Source organism: Colobus angolensis, unplaced genomic scaffold, assembly GCF_000951035.1.
Source record: "Colobus angolensis palliatus isolate OR3802 unplaced genomic scaffold, Cang.pa_1.0 Scaffold109, whole genome shotgun sequence".
In the NCBI taxonomy this organism is placed as follows: domain Eukaryota; kingdom Metazoa; phylum Chordata; class Mammalia; order Primates; family Cercopithecidae; genus Colobus; species Colobus angolensis.
Window position 1 is genome coordinate 624,769 of NW_012111919.1, and position 24,598 is coordinate 649,366.

The following is a 24,598-nucleotide window of genomic DNA, read 5'->3' on the forward strand; positions in this document are numbered from 1 at the left end:
AAGCACATTAATACTATAGTATCCTGACAAGAATCAGACATTCAGGCAGGCAGATCTAGGTTTAAATTCCAGCTCCATCACTTATTAGTCGTAAGATCTTCAGCAAGTTACTTAATCTCCTTGAGCTCCATTTCTCCCTTTGCAAAACAGAGATAGTAATACTTCTCTCATGGAGTTACTATGAGAATTAAATGACATACAGCATATAAGGCACCTAGCCCAGTGCCTGCACATAGCAGGAGCCCAGTAAATATTCCTGAGGAACAAGAAGCATGATTTGTAGGTAGCACTAATGTGCACACTATGTGCCCTCTATTATGTGTATCAGACGCTCCAGAAGAAGAAATGTAAGCATCTGAAGGAGCTTAGTGTCCAACTGGCAAACAGGAAAGGAGAAAAGTTCAGTTTTAATAGGAATGACTTCAAAATACTATGAGACTACAAGGCAGCAAGAGATAGTATTCCTTGATGGTGATGGAGAGCAGCAAGTGCAAAAGCAGCCCAGTGGAAGGAAAGGTCATGTTAGGATAGGAAGGCTGTGAGCAGTGGGTAGGCATGATTTGACCAGGACCAGGCCAGGATGCTCCAGGGTAGCAAATGGCATAGCAAAGTCAGAGGCACAGCAGGAAGACAGAGAACAGGCTGAGGTTCCGGCTGAGGCAGGTCTGATTAGGACCAAACTGGGGACTTTGATTAAACTGATTCCATTGCGTCGGCAAAGTTTGTCACCTTGTGTGACAAGTGGAGGTGGTGGTAGTGAGGGAGTTTAGGGAGTGTGGGGTTTAGGAGCACATTTACAGAGAGGAGTCAGGCCACACTGCCATCCCTGGACATGTCTGGCCCAGGACGGGAGGCTGTCGGAGGAGCTGGGATGCACTTGATCTCTGCTGTAAGCCACGTGCAGCCACAAGCAGGCTCTGGGCAGAGGAAGAGCATGAACATCAGACTTCGCAACATTACTCTGGCTGTAGTGTGCAAGCTCAAGGGCAGTGTTGGGATGATGGACCTGACTGGAGGCTGGGTTGGAAGAGACATATGTGATTCATGTTTCTTGGAAGAAGCAGCAAGCTTTGATGACAGACGAGGAGGTGAAAATAAATAACGGGGGAGGTTTTATGCTTGGGTGGCTGAAAAAATGGCATCAGGAGAGGGAAAATCAAATTTAGGGGGAAGGGAATTTTTAGACACATAGAGATAGAGCTGATTAAGAGACATTCAAGTGTTGATAAAAATTGCTAATAATTAACATCATGAAGCACTTCCCGTGCCAGTTTAATTCTCCCCCAAATAGGGGCCATTATTATTCTCATTGTTCAGATGAGGAAACTGAGGACTGATATTCTCATCTATTAGGCTAGAGGGACCTTCTTCCCATTCATTCAGGAGAGGGGTGGCTAAAGATGGAGGTGATCAGAGGAGACTGGGAGGAGAGCGGAGGAAGTGCAGGCCCTTTGTCCCAGACTTCTTAGTAGAACAGGAAATAAAGCCAAAATCCCAGATGGAAGGTTTTGGGGGAAATCATGAGTGTTGGTCTGAGCCAAGGTGGGGCTTAGGAAAACCATTTGGAAAATGCACTGCAGAGTCAACCAGACAGGCAGTGACAGGGCTTGGCTGAAGTTTCCATGCTGTTGTAATGGACCCACTCTGAACTGGGAGCTGGGGCAGAGAAAGCAATCTGGAAGAGCTGAGGGGCTGGGAGCCCAGGGGTTAGGGATGGTCAACAAAGGGATCCAGGCAGAAGTCCAGCACAGTCACAAATTGGGAAGGGGTCCCAGGGCATGCTGAGTTTGGTTTGGGGCGCAGAGTGACATTTGCATTATTCAGTTGGTTAGAAATGCAGTTCAATTCTCCGATGGTGCATGGAGGCAGGGGCAATGGTGGGAGAAGCCTGAACTCTGGAGCCTGACAGACCTGGATTTGGGTTCTGGCTGTATCCCTTAGGAGTCCCTGGTCTTTAGCAAGTAGGCCTGGCTTGGGTGGATGGGTTACCTGCAGGAGGTACCCCTGGAAGAGAAGTGGGGTTGTATGGAGGACAAGGAGCATGTTAGGTTGGCCTTTTGGGGCATCCAATGCACAATGTCCAGTAGGGAGGTGCACAGAGGTGGCTGGTGGATGGGCTGCAGGTCTAAATGGGAGTTGTCAGTAACAGATTATTTAGGGGGAGAGGATGGGTAAGAGGAAGAGACACTTTGGAATAGGACCCTGAGAGGCCACAGTATAGGAGAGCATCAAGATGAAGACAAGACCAGGAAGGAGACTGGGAAGGAATTGCAAAGAAGTAGGAGGAAGCCCGGGGGTATGGGGTTATGGAAGCCAAGCAAAGCCTCTTACCAAGGCACAGAAACTCCCTAGGGCTCACTGGCTTCAAGAAGAGATGAGCTCCCCTTAGTGGCTAAGATGCAGGCCCTCCCTGGGAGTCCTGAATTCCTGCTCCCCATAGGTGAGTAGCCTAGGGACCTTTCTTGTCCCAGAGACAAAGAACACATCAGTTCAGGAAGCCCTGATTTCAGCCTGCCCTGGCTCCTGCTCAACAGGTGGACAGATCCCAGGCACATCCCATGCTGCCAGCAACCACTGCTGAGAAGTGAGAGAAAGGTCTGTGATTCTGTGTGAAATCCCTGCTTTCCCTCCTCCCTTCAGCCCCATCAATAAAGAACAGGCCAGGCCTGATTGGTAAGCTGTAGGGAGCAGCTGGGTCATGCATGGGTCAGGAGGCCGTGCAAAAGCCCCTGCCCCTCCTTCCCTTCTGTCACAAATTCCTAAGTACAAAGGGGAGCTGACTCCAGGGCTGGCCCAGCAACACCTGGGAAGACCAGAGGACCCCCCAGGGAAAGATGATTCCAAGGTCTGCGATTCTCACCCGGAGAGCTTCAAAGCAGCAAGGGGGTGCTCCCTCACAAAAGGCTCTCGGATGAAACTAGACCCAGAGAGAATCTACTGCAAGGGTGCAGACCAGCCCAAAGACCTGGCCCCTTTCTGCCTCCTGCATCAGCAAAATGAGGTACTCTCCCATCTAATCTTCACAGCCATGTGAAACAGACATGGTCATCTTCTCAGGTTTTGAGAGACCAGCCAAGGTTGCGATCCAGGTATTTTTACTCCAAATCCCACATTCTTCTGTAATACTGAAAACTGGTCTGAGGCTGCAGCTAAAATAGTAACTTGGCACAGAACCTCCCAGCCTGGGCGATCCCACCCCAGCTTTAGGGTCTCCCAGAGGGTGTACTTAAAATAGAACACTGATAAGTTAGTATCTATATCAGCTCTAACACTTTTTTTTTACATTTTGGAACTAGAAATACATGAACACCCACTGGTGGGAGAAATGTAGAAGCAGGCATGGTTTTTATGGTGAGACGTGAGGCACATTTCCATGCTGAAGACATTTCCTTTAAGCCCTGGAATGAATTGGGTGAATTCCCAGACATGGCAGATCAGCGAGTCCCAGGGATACAGAAGCAGCTTGCTAGAAAAAGTGTTATCACTCTCACTGAAGTCATCAGGCCACTGTGGCATCAGGTCCTGGGTTTAACACACTTTCAGGAAAGAAATTAACATTTACTGACAGCCTACTATGTGCAATGTTCTTAATATTTATTATCTGATTTGATTCTCAAAATGACTCTGTAATGGAAAGTAGGAACTCAAACAGGTATTTGTACACCCATGTTCATAGCATTCACAGCAGCCAAAAGGTGGTAGCAACCTAAGTATCCATAGACAGATGAATGGAGAAGCAAAATGTGGTATCTATGTACAATGGAGTATTATTCAGCCTTAAAAAGGAAGGACATTCGGACACCCGCTGCAACATGGATGAGTCTTGAGGACCTTATGCTAAGTAAAACAAGCCAGTCACAAAACAACAAATACAGTATGATTCCATTTATGTGAGGGACCTGGAGTAGTCAAAATCAGAGAGAGAAAATAAGATGGTGTTGCCAGGGACTAGGGGAGGGAGGAATGGGGAATGAATGTTTAATGGGAACTTCTCATTTGTTCAGCCTCATTGACAGAGAGCCAGTGGGGAAGATGAAAACGTTTTGGAGGTGGACAGTGATGATGGTTGCAAAACAATGTGAATGTACTTCATGCCACAGAACTGTACACTTACAAACAGTCAAACGGTAAATTTTATGTTGCATGTAGTTTACCACAATAAATACTTTTTAAAAATGCCTCTGTAGGGTAGGGATTACTCTTCTCATTTCACAGATAAAAAAACCAGGGCCTGAGAAAATCACACAGCCAGACGCTAGAGCCCCCTGGTTTCCTTTACACAAGGCTAGAGTAGCCCTGGCCTGATGCAGGGGCTCCCCAGCTCCAAGATTCCTCGAAGAATGGAGAAAAACCCAAGTGAAATCAGACCTAACTGCAGCTTAGAAACAGAGGGGTAGGTGTGACTTGGGCTTGAATTACAGGGTGAAAACTGAGAATTGTGCCAACATTTAAAATGATGAAATGAGGAGCTCCAGGCTTCTCTCTAATCCAGAATGATTATCTTCAGTGCCGAGCATCCAATTTAAATTCATTGTGTTTAATACAAAGCCACAGTACGGAGCCGGCTGGCTCCCGACATGCGGTTTCCATGGAGACTGGAGAGGCTCCTCAGAGGAGCTGTGTGGTACAGGGAATGTGGCTGCCAGCTTCCGGAGAGCCGCTCTGAAACAGAGCCACAGTGAGAGGCCCTTTGTCACCCACATCCTTAGCAAAGCCCCTTCTAACCCCAAAAAAGGACGTTTACAGGCCAGCAGGCCGTGATTATGTTTATTAAACATCCAGGCTACCCCGGATGCCAGAGAGCAATAAGACACATGTAACTCTGCTTTCTCCATCCCTGAGCTGCCTCAACGTGGCAAGACCCTCATTTTAGTCCCAAAGCTATGAGGGGGGACAGTGCCACAGAGCTGCCAAGAGGCCGCCCTGGAAACGTGGTTTCCAGGAACAGGGGCTGCGAGTCAATGGGTGGCAGACAGGCCTGCCCTGCCTTTATTAGCTCGGCAAGTTATTTCACCTCTCTGGGACCCTGCTTTCCATCTGCAAAGGAAGGCTAAGATCTGCCTCAGGGGGATTCAAAGATCAAAATAAGTGATGAATGGGTGTGGAAGTGCTCTGATGGGTGGGCCTGAGGTCCAGGCCTGACAGCTCAGGTGCATCCCGATTGCAGAGGGGTTGGGGGATGGACGCCTAACCTCAGGTCCTGTGACAGCCATGTGCTGCCATGCGCCAGCTCAGGGTCTGAGGTCCCAGATCCCCTTGGGGGCTGAACACACCCCATTTTGAGGACTGTATTTTCCACCTGGTGGGAAAAATATACTCTTTGATGGCCACTAAGTCTAGGGCTTCTAGATTGGGGGCCAAAGTGCTCTCCTAAACCTAAGTCCTGGAGTGTGTTTTGTCTGGCAGTATGAGAATCAAGGCAATAAACCAGAAAAGAGAAGTTCCAGCCCAGGCCTGAAGGTAACAAAGGATACTGTAAAGAACGGAAAACTGACTGAGGGAAAGGGGGGCGGGGCGGTGGCTTAGTGGTTAGATTCAGTCCAGGAAAAGTTTAATCCCAATCTAGTCCACTCAGGAGCCCCCAGCCTACCCCTCTTCTCCACCAACTCTAAATCTGAGGCAAGAGGAAGCATGAGTTCTTCCCCATGATGTCATTGTAATTTACTTTAAATTAGACATGGGTGATATGAAGACAATACATTTACATCAATATTTATAGTCATGTCATAGATTTTTCCCTCCAAATAACTTGAGAAAATTTTAAAGAAAATTCCTAACTTTTAGCCAACAGAAAGGGGCCATGTTAAGGACTGAGAATGTTTATCAAGTGCTTGGTTAATGCATTCATTTCTCTATGTTTTTGATTTGCAGCCTGCCCTAAACTATTTGCTTCCAAGGACATAAAATAGCCATACAACTTTGAAAAACAACAGAGTTGGAACACCTACACTGCCTGATTTCAAGACTTACTGTAAAGTTATAATAATTAAGAGACTGTAGTATTGGTGTAAAAATAGACAAACAGATCAAAAGAAGAGAAGAGTCCAAAAATGGGCTGGCACATGTATGGTCAATTGACTTCTGACAAGGGATAATCTTTTCAACAAATGGCTCTGGAACAATTAGATAGCCATTTGCAAAAAAAAAAAAAATGTAGATGCTTACCACATACCGTATATAAAAATTAACTTAAAATAGGTCATAGACTGAACTGTAAAAGCTAAAATTATAAAATTCTAAAAGAAAACATAGGAGAAAATCTTAGAGACCTTGGATTCTGCAAAAATTTATTGATTACAGCACGAAAAGCATAGAGTAGAAAGAAAAAAATCGATAAATTGGACTTCAGAATTAAAAACTACTGCTCTTCAAAAAACACTTAAGAAAATGAAAAAGTAAGTAACAGACTGGGAGAAAAATTTGCAAAACATATATCTAATAAATGACCTGTAATTAGACTGTAAACAACTCTTGGGCCGGGTGTGGTGGCTCATGCCTGTAATCCCAGCACTTTGGGAGGCTGAAGCCAGCAGATCACCTGAGGTCAATAGTTCAAGACCAGCCTGGCCAACATGGTGAAACCCCGTCTCTACCAAAAAACAAAAAACAAACAAACAAAAAAACCCCATCTCAAAAAAAAAAAAAAAAGAAGAAGAAAGAAAAAAGAAAACAACTCTTATATTCAGATATTTAAAAGTCAACAACTTATTAAAAGATGGGTAAAAGGTATGAGCAGACACTTCACCAAAAACATATAGAAGGTATATAGGCACATGTAAAGACATTCAACACTGGTCACGAAGGAAATGCACATTGTAACCACACTGAGATACCACTACACACCTATTAGAATGGCTAAAATTAAAAATTCTGACCACAACAAGTGGTAGGAATGATATGGAGTGATTACTGATGGGAAATTGTTACAACCACTTTGAAAACCAGGTGGCAATTTCTTAAAAAGCTAAACGTAGACCTACCATATGACAAATTCTACTTCTGGGTAATTACCCAAGAGAAATAAAAGCCTATGTCCAGACAAATATGTGTATATGAATGTTTACAGTGGCTTTATCTGTAACAGCCAAAAACTTAATACTACTGAGGGAAAGAAGCCAGACAAAAAAAGGAATGCATATTGCATTATTCCATTTATATAGAAATGGTAGAAAATGCAAACTATAGTGACATAAAACAATGGTAACCTGGGGTGACAGCTGGGAGAAAATTACAGGAACACAAAGAAACTTTCAGGAATGATGAATATGTTTATTACACTGTGATGGCTTCATGATGTATGTATATGTCAAAATGTATCAAATTGTATACTTTAAAATGTGCAGCTTATTAAACATTAATTATACCTTTTTTTTTTTTAAAGGTGGCTTCCCAGGTTACCTAATCATCTTCTCCTTCTTTCTATACATACTCTTCCCAAGAGTAGAGTTCACTAACATTTACCAATTTTTTTTTCTGTTTTTAGACAGAGTCTTGCTCTGTCACTGGAGTGCAGTGGCATGATCATAGCTCACTGCAGCCTCAAACTCCTGAGCTCAAGTGAGCTCAAACTCCTCCTGCCTCAGCCTCCCTAGTAGCCAGGACTACAGGTACACACCATCATGCTTGGCTAATTTTTGTATTTTTTGTAGAGATGGGGTTTTACTATGTTGCCCAGGCTGATCTTAAACTCCTGGCCTCAAGTGATCCTCTTGCCTTGGCCTCCCAAAACTTTGGGATTACAGGCGTGAGCCACCGAGCCACTGAGTCCCGCTTTGTTTAACTTTATTTTAAAATATTAATTGAGAATACTGTGGATCTTTTAAGTCCAAACAGGAAAATTATTTATCAATTAGGGGTAGTATTTATTAATCTCTAATGGTACTTCCAGCTCTAAAACTGTGTGTGTGAGAGCAAGTGTGAATGTGAGATGGTGTGTGTGATGTGTGTGCAGCATGAGTGAGAAACAATTGTCAGTGAGAACGTTCTTACAATAATTGGCCCACAGTTGTATATTTATTTAGTCACCAATTAAAGATCCTTACAGGGCTTCAGTTTTAGTCAACAAGAAACAAAAAAGCATCAGAAGGAAAGAAAAATATGGCTGGCTGCAGTGATAAGACAAGGGAACAATGAGGCTGAAACTACCCAGGGGAGAGGATCCAACACCTACGCACATTTCTACCTGTAAATGAATCAAGATATGTCCTGTATTTTCTTTCTTTCTTTTTTTTTTTGAGACGGAGTCTTACTCTGTCACCCAGGCTGGAGTGCAGTGGCGTGATCTCGGCTCACTGCAAGCTCTGCCTCCCAGGTTCACGCCATTCTCCTGCCTCAGCCTCCCGAGTAGCTGGGATTACAGGCGCCCACCACCATGCCTGGCTAATTTTTTGTATTTTTAGTAGAGATGGGGTTTCACCGTGTTAGCCAGGATGGTCTTGATCTCCCGACCTCGTAATCCGCCCGCCTCGGCCTTCCAAAGTGCTGGGATTACAGGCGTGAGCCACTGTGCCCAGCTGATATGTCCCTTATTTTCAACACAGGAATATGGCAACTTCAAAGGTAACCTCTGTGAGGTTTGGGAGAACAGATATTTCCAATTAAGAAAAGGCCATATTCAAATATTTCTTGAAATACTAAAAAAGATACGAGCTTAATTTAAGAAAAGTAAAAGAAGAAGAAGGGAGAAAAATGTCATTCATGTGTAATATGTATCATTGAAGTACACATACAGTATATATTTTTCTTCTTCCTTTTTTCCTTTTATAAATTCCAGTGGATGAAAGCATAAAGCAAAGCTTCTTGTACTAAGCATGAAAGATTTCCAGGACACTTGGCCTCAATCACAGAGGGTGTATTTATTTTATTCTGAATCAAAGGTTTTAAAAATGCAATAATCTGCATTGATAAATTCTTTGCAAACACTATTCTAGAAGTTGAGGAGCTGCTTGGTCACCATAGGAGGTTTTTTTCAATGCTAGAGATACAAATTTATAAGAAACGATAGATCTCCTCATTCACATCAGTTCTAAGAAGGATCAACCTGGCCTACATTTTGGCCTACCAATTAATGTACACATAGAATGAAAGTTGCCAGCAAGGTTTTGAAAGTAGCTGGTTTGAAGCAGGACATCTTTAAATAGCTCCTGATGCCTGCGGAGTTTATTACTGGCTATTTCCGCCTTTAAGAGAAAGAGAGAAGAGAGAAAATTATCTAGAATTTATCACTATTACTATCGGACTCCATTCAAAATCTAAAACACACACAGAAATTCTAACGACAGGAACGAAATCCAGTTCTTTTACTTCCTATTTGATGCTTAACTGTTTAATATGTATGCTTATGAGGAAACTATAGTACAAATGGAGTTTTAAGGGGTCTGACTTTGATCAACATGATATATTTATTTATTTAACAAACACTCACACAATGCTTAATAAGCACCAAGTATTCTTTTTAAGTTCTTTACAAATAATAGCTCAACTAGCACTTATAAAGAACCATTATAATCTCCATTTTCCATATATGAAAATGAAGGAAAAGACAGATTAACTTGCCCACATTACATAGCAAGTGAATATGCAGCTGAAATCCAAACTCCAGCATTCACAGCCCCAGTCTGTGCTGATAACTCCCACTCTATGACGACATCCATTTCTTGGATGTCGACTACACCATTAGGGCTATCTGGGTTCTGTGGCGAGTCATAAGTTAAATCGTGGTCTCTCCTCCTCAAAGGGTCTTCAATCTTGTTGAGAAACAAACTTAATATGGGAAACAATTTGAAAGCCCCAGGATGACAAGTTATTTCAGCTGGGGAGAAGAAAGTGACATCCTGGAGCTGGGTTAGCTGGAGAAGGAGTGAGACGAGAGGGTGTTTGCCTTGAAGGAGGGGCTCTGTGCAGGGGTGGAGAGAGCCGGCAACAGGCAGCATAGGATGTCCATGGAGGGCATCTTCCTGATGGATGGGTGCGTGTGGGGAGCAGCTGGCCATGAGGGATCGATGGGAGGGCAAGGTCAGATCAGGGGTTGCCCAGGAGGAAGATCCATACATCCAAACTTGATGTCTTAGACAACAGGGAGCCATTGCAGGGACACCACATCAGGCATAGAGAGAGCTGTGAGGTGAAGGGGGGCTAAGGTGATTTTTGATTTAAAAAATGTAAATGTGGGCTGGGCGCAGTGGCTCATGCCTATAATCCCACCCCTTGAGAGGCTGAGGCTGGTGGATCACCTGAGATCAGGAGTTCGAGACCAGCCAGACCAACATGAAGAAACCCCATCTCTACTAAAAACACAAAAATTAACCAAGCATGGTGGTGGGCACCTGTATTCCCAGTTACTCGGGAGGCTGAGACAGGAGAGTTGCTTAAACCCAGGAGGCGGTGGTTGTAGTGAGCTGAGATTGCACCACTACACTCCAGCCTGGGTGACAGAGCAAGACTCCATCTCAAATAAGTAAATAAAATAAATAAATAAATAAATAAATAAAAATGTAAATGTGGAGTCTTAATTTAAGTAGGCCGAGCATGATGGCTGATGCCTGTAATCCTAATACTTTGGGAGGCCGAGGCAGGAGGATCGCTTGAAGCTAAGAATTCAAGGCCAGCCTGGGCAACGTAGCCAGATCCAGTCTCTACAAAAAATAAAAATAAAAAACTTAGCTGGGCACGGTGGCATGTGCCTGCAGTCCCAGCTACTCAGGAGGCTGAGGTGGGAGGATGGCTTGAGCCCAGGTGGTTGACTCTGCAGTGAGATATGATCATGCCACTACACTCCAGCCTGGGCGACAGGGCCAGACTCTATCTCTAAAATAAATTAATAATAAATAAATTATGATTTAAGTAGTTTAAGCAAGACAGTTGGAGTGGAGATGTACTAGGGCAAAACGTCTATAGGATAGCCATGTTTTTGCAAGTGACTCCCTGGGGTAGGCAGAATTCTAAGACGACTTCCAGTGACCGACATCCCTGTATGGCTGCCTCTCACTGAGTGTGGCAAGGATCTTGTGAATAAGATGGGAAAACACACTCATGATTAGGTGATATTCCATGGCACGGCTGACTTTGAAAAAAAGGAGATTATCCTCAGTGGGTCTGGACTAATCAGGTAAGCTCATAAAAGGTATAGTTTGGCTGGGCACGGTGGCTCATGCCTGTAATCTCAGCCCTTTGGGAGGCCGAGGTGGGCGGATCACAAGGTCAAGAGATAGAGACCATTCTGGCCAACACAGTGAAACCTCGGCTCTACTAAAAATACAAAAATTAGCTGGGCATGGAGGCGGGCGCCTGTAGTTCCAGCTACTTGGGAGGCTGATGCAGGAGAATCGCTTGAACCTGCGAGGTGGAGGTTGCAGTGAGCTGAGATTGCGCCACTGCACTCCAGCCTAGTGACAGAGCGAGACTGTCTCAAAACAAACAAACAAACAAAAAACGGTATGGAATCCTGCCTGGTCGCCTGGTGAAAGAGATTCTAGTCAGAGATTTGAAACAGGAGAGGGACCTGAGGTGAATATGTTGCTGGCTTTGAAGATGGAAGGGGCAGTTGGCAAGGGGTGCTGGCAGCCTCCAGGTGCTGAGATCCGCTTGCAGGCTGAAAGCCAGCAAGGAAACAGGGACCTCAGTCCTTGAACTCCAAGAAATGGAACTCTACCACAACTACACGAGCTTGGCAGAGAACCCTGGAGTCCAGATGAGAATGCAGCTCACTGACACCTGGATGGCAGCTTGAGAGGCTCTGAGCTGAAGATTTAGTCATGCCGTGCCCAGATTTCTACCTTCAGAACTGTGAGTTAATAAATGGATGTTTTAAGTTGCTGAATTTGAGGCAATTGGTTACACAGCAGAAAACTAATATACCCTCTACAAGCAGACTAGGTACCGATGGAGGGGGTAGAGGGATGTCCTCCAGGTGGCAGGGGAGGGGAAATCACTTCATGAAGCCTTCACAGGGCTCTTTACAGCCTGTGGGTGAGTCACAGAAGAAAATGGAGAGAGGAGCCAGCTATGCTAATCCCAACTCCCACAATTAGGCCGGAGGGGTGGTGGGGCAGCAGGAAGAATGGGCATGGAAAACGAGCTGGGAGGTGAGGGCCGATTCCCAGAGAAGGCCTGCCAGGGTGCCTGCTAGCCAAGCCCAGGGACACAGGTAGCATGGGCACTCGGTGCCCAGTGGAGCAATTTCATTGTGAAGCCAAAGTGAGTGGATCTTTTCTCAAGGAACTGAAAGAAAAGAGCCTGGGGTGGAAGCAGGTAGTCCCAGTCTGGGGGCTAACATTTATTTCATGTGTATTCTGCATCAGGCGCTTCGTGAAGCATTTGTTATGCATCATCTCATCTAATCCTTACAACCACCTTTTATACATAGTAAAAACTATTCAGCTCTAAGGCACTGACATCAGTTATTCCTGCAGGGAGGAGCGGCATTTCATAAAGCTACTGTCTTGGGCGGGCAGAGAGCTCATTCAACTGCCTGCCTAATGAGTGTCCATTCTGAGATACCCTCATCTGGTCCAGGGAAATTTGGGGCCACAGAGTAGCAAGAGACATTTTGCATGCAGCCACAGGCTGAAAGGGGTTCAGTCCTGAGGTCTCAGGAGGCCCCAAATGGGGTGGTGAAAAGGCTGAGAAACCTGACTTCTGGTCCAACTGGCCCTGGGATGTGGGTTACTCATGCATCCTCAAACTTCTGTTTTTCTCTTTGTTTTGAGACAGGGTCTCACTCTGTCACCCAGGCTAGAGTGCAGTGGTACAATCACAGCTCACTGCAGCCTCAACTTTCCTGGGCTCAGGTGATCCTCCCCACTCAGCCTACTGAGTAGCTGGGACTACAAGCGCACACCACCACACCTGGCTAATTTTCTATTTTTTATCGAGATGGTGTTTTGCCATGTTGCCCAGGCTGCTCTCAAACTCCTGGGCTCAAGCGAACTTCCCCACTTGGCCTCCCAAAGTGCTGGGATTACAGGCATGAGCCACAGCGCCTGGCAGGTTCATCCATCCTCTCTGGGTCTCCTATCGATGGGTGGGTGGGACTAGATGATTTCTAAGGTGCCATCCAACTTCTTGCAGGGATGGAGAGATAAGTAAACTTGAGAACATAAATTAATAAGCAAGACCATAGGAGTCTGGATCCCCATGAGCAGGAAGTGGCATTGCAGAGCTTAAAGACAGGAAAGAAATTTTGGCCAGAATTTAACAGAAACAGAATACTGGAGTTGAAGCAAAAGAAGAAAGGAAGTGAGCCATATTTATAGGCTTCATTCCACGAGAGCACATTTTGAAGACAAAAGTAGCAAAAGCAACCTGCCAAGCAGACAAATGGGATCCTTGGTAAGGAAGCTGGCAGGGCTGGGCACCAAAGGGAATTCATTTATGTCCTAGCGGGGCATACCTCAGGGCCCTACCAGATGGGGTCCAGTCCTCTGCAGTGGGAGGGCAGGAAGGGGCAGGATCCTCCATGGGGGTGAGGAGTGGCAGGTCACCCTAGCCTGCACTACTGGCTGTCCCCTAGGCCGATCCCATGCTGCACAAGCACTCTTGATTAGGATTTGGCTTCCCCCACAGGTTAGCATCAGATTCCCTGATGCTAATTTTGTGTTGGTGGAAAGCTGTCTTTGGGACCAGAGAGCCTCTGGCACAGACAAGAGCAAGTTTCTGGACCCTCACGGAAGAGGGCCAGCCCCAAGTGGATTTCTGTTTGATGGCATCTCTGTCACTGCCAACTTCTCTCTCACTGATGATTGCCATAGGTACAGACAGGAGGGCAGGACACCGGGTTAGGGAACTTAACAAGCACAGAAGCTCTGGGCCCCAGGCTGGGGTTTGGGAGCCCAACTAGGAGGCATTGCAATGTGAATAGAAAGAGAGAAGCAAATAAGAAGGACCAGCAAGGTGAAAACAAGACAGGCCCAAGCTTCCCCAAGGCAGACCCAGGGGATTCGGATGTCAGCCCTGGCTCACAAGGTGAGGGTCGGAGGGGCAACAGAAGTACAGACTGTGCCACTCAACGCCCTCCCCAAAGTTCCTCAGAATTACCAGGGATGATGGGGAAAATACAGACCTGGAGTTAATTGGGCTGGGCTGGGGACTGGACACTGGATCTTTCAAAAATTCCCCAAGTGGTTCTGTTCCAGGAAAGGGGTCCTTATCCAGGCCCCAAGAGAGGGTTTTTGGATTTCGTGCAAGAAAGAATTCAGGGCCAGTTTACAGTACAAAGCAAAAGCAAGTTTATTAAGAACGTAGAGGAATATTTGGGAGGCCAAAGTGGGTAGATCACAGGTCAGGAGTTTGAGACCAGTCTGGTCAACAGAGTGAAACCCCTTCTCTACTAAAAATACAAAAAATTAGCCAGGTGTGGTGGTGTGCACCTGTAATCTCAGCTACTCGGAAGGCTGAGGCATGAGAATCGTGTGAACCCAGGAGACGGAGGTTGCAGTGAGCCGAGATCTTGCCATTGCTCTCCAGCCTGGGTGACAGTGTGAGACTTTGTCTCAAAAAAAAAAAAAAAGAAAAAAAAAGAAAGTAGAGGAATAAAAGAATGGCTACTCCATAGACAGAGAAGCTCCAGGGCTGCTGGTTGCCCATTTTTATGGTCATTTCTTGATGATACACTAAACAAGGGGTGGATTATTCGTGCCTCCCTTTTTTAGACCATCTAGGGTAACTTCCTGATGTTGCCATGGCATTTGTTAACTGTCATGGCACTGGTTGGAGTGTAGCAGTGAGGACGACAAGAGGTCACTTCTTGTGGCCCTCTTGGTTTGGGTGGGACATGGCGGCTTCTTTACTGCAAGCTATTTTATCAGCAAGGTCTTTATGACCTGTATCTTGTGACTTAGAATGCCTGAACCATCTGGGAATGCAGCCCAGTAGGTCTTAGCCTCATTTTACCCAGCCCCTGTTTAAGATGGAGCTGCTCCCACAGTTCTGATGTAATTTGCTTCGAAAGGGTGAAAATCACTGGCCTACACAGCGGTTCTTAAAATATTTTTGTGGGGAGAGGAAGACAGAAAAGGTACATAGGAAGCTCGTTCAGTTGCATGTGACTGTCCTCTCTATCAATATCTTAGTGAGGGGCTGGTACCTATATTTATTTTTATTTTGCCACATACCTGGTTTGCTTGTGAATGACTGTAGTTTTAAAAATCTGATTCTGATATTTTCACCTGATCCTGGAGAGCCACTGGTGGGTGGAGCTCAAGAGCCTGTAAGAACATTCTTTACTCTGTAATACTAGATACGTATGAAAGAGACTAAATGCAACATCTACTTAAGCAGAATAATAATATGAGACCCCGCAACCAGACTAAAATTCTGGCCCTTCTGAACGCAGTTGGTGTCACTGGCTCTCCCTCTTCACTCCCTCTCCCCCTGCCACCCCACAGAGATAACCTCCTTTTTGGAATGAGGTCTGTATTGTTAACCAGCAGGTGGTCCTGGCACCATCCAGAAACCCTAGTTCTGGGCCTGGAGAGGGCGGGACCTGCAGGTGGTAGGGTGTTGGGGAGGTGCTGCCTGGGGCAGGGAGGAGGGTCAAGTGACCAGGCTGTGAGTAGTGGAGCCAGGCAGAGACTGCCACAGCCTCTTTCAGAGGCTGGGGCCAGCAAGGCGTGGGCTAAAGAAGTACTGGAGAGAAATCCCTGGAGACCAAGTACAATGGAGGCCCAGATGTTCTCGGAAAGGCCAGGCTTTCAACTGTTTTGTTTTCCTAGTCTCGGCTGCTGCTGCTGCCAAATCAACAAGCAGACGCTAGCTGGGGTGGGGTGGGACGGGGGTGGGGTGTTGTTTGCAGGGTTCAGGGCCCCACGATCTGTCTGACAAGAACAAAAAGATGCAACTTGATCTCTGCTTCTTTCTTGGCTAATCGTTGGGGTGAGATTTTCCTTGGGATTACTGTTCTATTATAAACCCAGATGCTTAAAGTGAATCAACCTTTCTTAGAGCATGCTAAGTAGGTCAGCGGCGGTCCATCAGGGTGCACAGCCTCTGCACGGGTGCCACAGGCGGTGTGAATAATGAAATCCACCCATCTCCATCAGTGTTTCAGTAGGAGAGCATTTTCTCTCCCCAGGAGATTTTCAGGAACAGGAGAAACTGGGAAGCCACACTATTCGGCTGCAGGAGCCACAACGTAAAGGGGAAATCCTGGTGTGGAGTGGAGGGGTTGGGGCAGGAATTTCAGGACTCTGGGCAGGGTCTACTAATGGAGTCTAGGCAGAATGAGGCCACCACACAGAGGCTTAATGTGAGGGCTGGGGCACAAGGACAATTACGATCTTGCTTGGCGCGTGGATATAACGAAGTGTCAGTTTAAGTGACACCAGCTGCCAGGGTGGCTTGGAGTCTGTGGTCTCTTAAATTCCCTACAACTAGGGCCTGACATGGACTGGGGCTCCTGAGGCAGCCTAAACCTGCAGAAATGGGAGATCTAGGGCCTTTCATCACCAGAGGCCTTTAGATGTTTTTTGGAGGCAGCTACTTGCGTGAATGAGAAGCAGAAAAGATCAAGAGTTACCCACCACCTTGCATAAAGACATGTGTGCAGAGCTCTTCATCAGCTGTAAAGAGCTGATGGCTCTCAGGGGAAAACCAGTCACTCTTGGCTAATGAGGCCCTAGCAGATGACAATGTGGAAAATGAGACAAAGGAGGCCAGTCTGCCCTCCGCGAGGCTGGTAGACAGCATAGTGACAGCGTGGCATCTGACCCTGGCCTAAAGGACTCCTCGAAACAGGGACAGTAACTAGGAAGGTGCATTTTTAGTGCAAGGCCTGAGCATACTACAGAATGGACCCCAGCATGGACTGGTGATGTCAATGTTAAATGCCTCTCTTACACTACTGCTGGGAGCATAAATTGTTACAAACAGTCTGGAAAACTATTTGGCATTACTTATTAAAGCTGAACATAAGTGCACCCTATGGGCCCTGCAATTCTATTCCTAGGAGTATGTGCCCAACAGAATGTGTACAGACACGTTTGCTGAAGATATGTACAAGAACATGTTCATAGTGACAATGTTTAGCTTCAAACAAGCAATGACCTAAATGACCACTGACAGATAATTGCTATGTGCTGTATTACACAGTGGAATAGTATTAAGCAATGAAAGTGAATGAATTTATTAATTTTTGAGCAAAAGAAGCCAATACGAAGGTACATACTGCTTCATTTCGTCTACATAGACAAAACCAAGCTGTGATAAATATACCAAAACCACTGACTTACACACTTTAAATACGTGAATTGTATGATATGTGAATTACATCTCAATTAAGCTATTATTTTAAAAAACCCATTAGAAGTCAGGATAGTGGTTATCCCTGGTGGGGACCTGTGACTGGAGGAGCTTCTGGGTGCTGTTAAAGTTTGGTGTCTTGACTTGGGAGCTGGTTACAAGTGCATTCAACGGTGGCAATCCTGTGTACTTATAATTTCTGCACTTCTCTGTATATATGCTATACTTCAGTGAAAACGACAACAATAACCGCCTGGCCTGGCTTGGTGCATGAGGGTGGTGAGCTGGATATGCTCACTCACTTCAGAAAGGTCCCGACTGTCACCAGGCACCCTGCAAGAGGATCTTGAGTTTATGAGGATGGGGCTCCCCATTTCATAATCGAAATATCACTTGCAGGGCCTGGGGGAATTCTCAGAGGAGAAAGCAAGGAGGGTCGGCCTACTACCTCTCTTCCCTGGACTTGGCTAGAGTGAGCAGGTGTAGATCTGGTGCCAGAGAGTTAGGCCAGGGAGCATCCTTGCGTGGGCACAGCCGGGCAATGGCTACTGTGACTCCTCATAGCCCAGCCTTCCCAGGGTCTGGTCTGCAGCCCCTGGATTGGGAAGGGGGCCTGTCCTCAAGGAGACCTTAAAGGCCATCTGCTTGAGGTGGGGCTGGTCCATCAAGCTGTGTCCCCAGGCCTGGACTCTGCACACTTACAGGACAGCTATTCTAGTTCCAGGTCAGTCCAGCTTCTGGGAAAGCAGAGGAAAATGGCCAGGCCTTGCCCTCAAGGAGCCCATAGTCTGATATCCGGGGAGAGGCCAGCATGAGATAGAAAATCACAAGGAAGAGGGATGATAGCAGTGACAGAGGTGTCTGGAACATATGGGAAGGGTAAAAAAAAAAAAAGCCCATTCATGACTCTTTTTGCAGAGTATAGTTTCCTCCTAATTTTTCTTCTAAATTTTTGTTTTTGGCATCCAGGAACTTACAGTAGCTCAGGTCCAGCTCAGTAACTGTTAAATATTGTCCATGGTAACTCACTCTGAAAAGAGAACCCACTACCAGCAACTTTCCAGTTATTTTTTAAAATAACAAGCAAGCCAGGAGAGGTAATAGAAGCTGTCTCATCATCTGGAAGAAGCAAATTTGTCTTTCAGTCTTTGGGAATTTAATTCAGTTTATAAACATAAAGAAGTCCATCAGACCAACCCACTTGCCTATGCAATAACAAACACCAGCTTATTCTCTTCTTCCTCTAGGTTTGTATTACATGACTTAAAAATATAAAAATAAAATCGGTTCTCAGCCTGGGTACTTGGGTAAATGATATGATTAGTAAAACAGGCCTAAATGCCTCCTTTTCTGTAATCATGGAAATCTGTGACATTAAGCTGGAAATCCCTATTGTAGTTGCCATAGTGGCCCTGACACACCCTTCTCCTGCCAGCAATACACTGGGAGCACCTGGCTCACCTGGGTCTAGTCTGGAGCAGCCCCAGAAGCAGAATAAAAAAGCCAAAGAAGAAGCCACCTTTGACAAACAGGAGCATTACCTTGGTCCCATGGTAGAAGTCGTCCACGCACGTGGCATTCATGAAGGTCTGGTGGAAGTGGGTGCTGGTGTCGATGCCACCAGGGATCACCAGTTTCCCTGTGGCATCAATCACCTTGGCCCCGCCAGGGATCATGAGCTCGCGGCCCACCTGCTGGATGATGCCATTCTCGATGTAGACGTCAGCCTCATGGGTGCAGTCATCGTTCACCACCTTGCCTCCCTTGATGAGGATCCTCACGCTGGCTGAGTTGGCAAGCATGTTCCTACAAGAAGGTGAGCATGGTCAAGGTTAAAATCCCTTCTCACTGTTTCCAGGGTCCCATCCCTCCTATCAGAGCCCAAACTCCATGGTCAGGGTAAGTGAACAGAGAAGAGGAGGAAGTTTCCCCTACAGCCAGCGGGAGTCACAAGCCTCCCACTGGCTTCCCAGAGGGACTTATTAGGAATCAGGACATGGTGGCAGTAAAGGAGAAGCTGAGGCCTACAGAAACATCATGTTTTACTTTCTCAAAATGCTATGTGAGTTCCAAAGCATTTTCACATCTACTATCTCATTTTCTATGTCTTATATCTCATTTCTCATATCTCTACTATCCCCAAAACAACCCAAGGCATTTTACAGATGAGAAAGCTGAAATTGCTAAGGAATTTATGGTTATCAAGTAGCCAAGTCGAACCCACATGTCTTTTTTTTTTTTTTTTTTTTGAGACGGAGTCTCGCTCCGTCGCCCAGGCTGGAGTGCAGTGGCGTGATCTCAGCTCACTGCAAGCTCCGCCTCCTGGGTTCACGCCATTCTCCTGCCTCAGCCTCTTGAGTAGCTGGGACTACAGGCGCCATCACGCCCAGCTAATTTTTGTTTTGTATTTTTAGTAGAGATGGGGTTTCACCGTGTTAGCCAGGATGGTCTCGATCTCCTAACTTCGCGATCTGCCTGCCTTGGCCTCCCAAAGTGCTGGGATTACAGGCGTGAGCCACTGCGCCCGGCTGCACATATCTTATACAACTAACGTCTCCCTTACACTGCACCGTATCCTGAAAACACCAGAGCCTCTGGGGGTGTGTCTCAGAGCTGAACTCTCCAAATTTCACATCCGTTTAATTCATGACATTCTTCAGATGGATTCTGCTTCCTTCTTACTCCTATTGTGGCTTCAATAAGTCCACAACCAACACTGAGCTCCACAGCTAGTTGCACATTAAGCTCACCTGAGTAGCTTTGGACAACTACGTGTGTCCAAGCCCCACCCCCTTAGATTCAGATTTATTTGGGCCAGATTGGGTCCCCAGCATCAACAGTTTTCAAAAGCTGAAGAACTTTTTCAAACATTTAAAGAAGAATTAATACTGATCTCATCCAGAAAACAGAAGAGAAGGAAACCCTTCCCAATTCATTTTATGAAGCCAGTATTAGCCTTATACCAAAAACCAGACAAAGACACTACAAAAAGAAAACTACAGAGCAATATCTCTCGTGAATATAGAGATAAAAAATTCTTGACAAAATATTTGCAAACAGAATTCAGCAACACGTAAAAAGAATTAGACACCACACAAATGGGGTTTATTCAAAAAATGCAAGGTTGGTTCAATATTTGAAAAAACAATCAATGTAATCCACCATCTTAATAAGCTAAGGAAGAAAAATCACAAAATCATATCAACTGATGCAGAAAAAGCATTTGACAAAATTCAACACCCATTCATGATAAAAACTCTCAGAAAAGTAGGGAGAGAGGGTAGCTTCCTCAACGTGATAAAGAACACCTACCAAAAAACCTACAGCTAGCATCAGACTTAATGGTGAAAGGCTACAATTCAGAGGCAAAGATGTCTACTTTTGCCATTGCTAGGCAACATAGGTTATTCTAGCCAGCACTATAGGGAAAGAAAAATGAAATAAATGGCATATAGATTGAAAAGGAAAAAACAAAACTGTCCCCAGTTGCAGATGACATGATGATCCACATAAAGAATTTCAAGGAATCTACCAAAAAAAATCTCCTAGAACAAATAAGCAAGGCCACAAGTTAAAAGATCAGTATACAAAAGGCTACTTTTTTCTGTGCACTAGCAATGAACACATGAATACTCAGAACAATTGAAATAGGCATAAATCCAAGAAAATATGTATAGGCATAGACGACAAAAGCAAAGATAGACAAGTGATATTGCATCAAACTAAAAAGTTTCTGCACAGCAAAGGAAACAACAGAGTGAAGAGAAAACCTACAGAATGGGAGAAAATATTTGCAAACTATACATCTGACAAGAGGTTAATATCCAAAATAAATAAGGATTTGAAAAAGCCCAACAGCAAGAAAACAACTCAACTTAAAAATGGGCAAAGAACCTGACTAGACATTTCTCAGAAGACACACAAATGGCCAATAGATTTATCAAAAAGTGCTCAACATCACTAGTCATCAGAAAAGTACAAGTTAAAACCACAATGAGATTATCACCACACACCTGTTAGAATGACTATTACCAAAAAGATGAAAGATAACAAGTGTTGGCAAGGATGTGGAGAAAAGGGAACTCTTGTACACTGTTGGTGGGAATGTAAATTGGAACAATCATTATGGAAAACAGTATAGAGATTCCTTAAAAACTTAAAAATAGAACTACCATATGATCCAGCAATCCCACTACTGGGTATATATCCAAGGGAAATGAAATCAGGATGTTGAAGGGATATCTGCATTTTCTTGTTTGCTGCAGCATTATTCACAATAGCCAATATATGGAATCAACTCTAGTGTCCACAATGGATGAATGGATGAAAAAGATGTATATATATACAATAGAATACTGCTCAGCCATAAAAAAGGGGGAAGTCCTGTCATGTGCAACAACTTGGATAAATCTAGAGAATATTAGGTTAAAATAAGCCAAGCATAGAAAGACAAATACCACATGCTCTCACTCCTGTGTGGAACCTAAAAATGTTGATCCATAGAAATAGATAACAGAGGCCGGGTGTGGTGGCTCATGCCTGTAATCCCAGCACTTTGGGAGGCCAAGGTGGGTGGATCACGAGGTCAGGAGTTCAAGACCAGCCTGGCCAACATAGTGAAACCCCATCTCTACTAAAAATACAAAACCCAGCCGGGCATGGTGGTGGATGCCTGTAATCCCAGCTACTTGGGAAGTTGAGGCAGAGAATTGCTTGAACCAAGGAGGTGGAGGTTGCAGTGAGCTGAGATCACGTCACTGCCATTCAGCCTGGGCGACAGAGTGAGACTCCATCTCAAAAAAAAAAAAAAAAAAGAAAGAAATAGAGAACAGAATGGTGGTTACCAGCGGCTGGAGTGGTTGGTGTAAATGGAAGTTGGGGAAATGTTGGTCAAAGGATACAAAATTTCAGTTAAATAAGTTCAAGAGATCAATTGTACAACATGGCGACTATAGTTAATAATAACATTGTATTCTTGAAAAATACTTTGAGTGTGGCTATTGTGTTCTAACCTCTCATTATATGAGGTAATTCATCTGTTAATTAACTGGATTTAGTCATTCCACAATGCGTATGTGCCTCAAAACATCATGTTGCACACAACAAATACATACAATTTTATCTGTCAATATAAAAAAAGAAAAAACACACATAGGACTTGTATGCTGAAAACTATGAAATGCCAACGAAAGAAATCAAAGACAATCTAAGTAAGTGGAGAGATATACCATGTTCATGGATTGGAAGACTCAACATAGTGTCAGTTCTCCCCAGATTGACATACATGTTTAACGCAATTCCTGTTAAAATCTCAGCACAAATCTTTTGTATATTATTGTCAAAATGTATGTGGATTGGCAAAGGAACTGGGACAGCAAAAGCAACTTCTACAAAGAAGAATAAAGTCAGAGGAATCAGTCTACTTGATTCTAAGACATATTACATAGCTCTAGTAATCAAGACTGCGTGATCTTGACAACTGTGGTCAACTGATTTTTGACAAAGGTGCAAAAGCAATTCAGTGAAGGGAGGACAGTCTTTTCAACAAATGGTGTTGGATATCCACAGGCCAAAAACCCAGTCTCAATTTAAACCTAAAATCTTATCTAAAAATTAACTCAAAATGGATCATGCATCAAGTAGCCACATTTGACATCACTGACTACTCCCTCCTCTGTAGAGCTCCCTTCCCTTAGCATTAAATGTAGCCATGCAGTGAAGTGGGGGCAAGGACCACAGAAGATCTTGACCTCTGCTTTGGAAATCAGTGAGTCTTTGATGAACTCTGAGTGAAGGCAAGTTTGTGGAGACTGCATATACAGCCATCAAGATCTCTGTGAGTAAAGCAAGCCTAGAAACGGCTCAAGGAGCATGGCTGAGAGAAAGTATCAATTTTAGGACCAATATTTTTCAGGGAGTGAAGAAGGAGCCAAGGGAGAGATTAAAGATCTAAGAGATCAAGGAACTATTTATGATGCGAGCTCCCAAAGGAGGTAGCATAGAATAATGGTGACCATCATTAACAGAAGGCCTCAACAAAAGAGGCCCTCACTTGTCAATTTACATGGCTTGCTTGATTAGATCCCTCCAACAATCCTGCAGGGAAGGCATTATTATGCCCACCTCACCAAAGAGGAAAGAGATACAGAGAGGTTAAGGTCAAAGGCTTGTAGGAGGAGGTGATGTGCAGATGCAGAAGAGACAGGCATATAAGCGAGTTTGCATTCTCTCTGCTCTGCAAAGCTGGGGGCTGATAGCTCGTGGGAGTGGTACAAAGTGAGTGGATTTGAGGAGAGTGTGGAGATGTGGGGGAGCCACTGCAGGAACCTGAGAAGTGAAATGGGGTGCACATAGGAAATGGGGCCAGTGCTGAGGGCAGCTCAGATAGCTGTGGTCATAGTGAGTTGCAATTCCATCCAAGGGGCACACTTTGGTTAATATCCAAAATAAATAAGGAATTATCTACAATAATAAGGATTTACATTTATAATATAAATTATAATTATATAATTATAAGTATATAACATTGTTATATTTATATTTATAATATAAATTCTCATAAGGATTTATAATAATAATAAGGATATGCAACTCTCTTGACCCTTAGGTATCTGAACAGAAAATATTTACATTTAGGTTTAGAAAATATAGGACAAACTCTGACCAGCAGGAAGGAGATTACGCCATTGCAGTGTGTCCTTGAGGTAAAATAAAGCCCACTTTTATATGCAGTAAATTTCTCATTCTTTAGGGCCCAATTGTCCCCTCTTCTGAAAAAGTTTTCTCTGATTCTCTTTGTGCCTTCACTAGATCCACTGCCTTCATGGCACTAGATTCTCTCTCCACCTATGGAGTAGGGTCCTCAAAGGCAGTCCTATCAGTCATCTTTGTCTCTGCCCGCTCCTCATCCTCAGCATCCAGTACAGAATACTCAAAACTGGTGAATAAACGAATAAATAGCCCCATCTACTTGTTGCACGCTAACACAATCAAAATGGTTTAAAGCACTGAGTAGTAGACCAATTCCATGTTTGTTTTCAGGTATATTTGGCAACTCTATGTCCAGGATAAGGCTCAATTTTCCTAACACAGCTAACTACGGTAAATAGAACAAAGGAAGCAACATATTTTCTCTCATCCTCATCATTTAACTTTGTCTGCCACCAGGGAAGTTCTGGGAAGGCTATGTCCCAGGATGAAAAGGCCTTGGGGATCTATTAAAGGAGTACCTCTTGTAAGGGGACATGTCAGATATTTGGAGATCATAGCCTGTTCTTCTGGACAGAGTTGGTTTATTTTTTGCCAAGTTGGCCAGGCTCAAGTGCATGGAATCTCAACAACAAACAAGAAAGCTCATATGGAG

General features: G+C 44.7%; 1 protein-coding gene across 3 annotated transcripts in view; it reads right to left on the reverse strand.

Annotated features, from left to right (window-relative positions):
- Positions 1-24,598, reverse strand: part of DPYSL5 (dihydropyrimidinase-like 5) — a 103,554-nt gene that overhangs the window by 32,658 nt on the left and 46,298 nt on the right. For all 3 annotated transcript variants that reach the window (XM_011950120.1, XM_011950126.1, XM_011950134.1), the window contains exon 2: positions 18,777-19,041. In XM_011950120.1, the coding sequence (XP_011805510.1) occupies positions 18,777-19,037 (261 nt within the window). In that variant the 5' untranslated portion in view covers positions 19,038-19,041. The remainder of the gene's footprint in view (positions 1-18,776; positions 19,042-24,598) is intronic.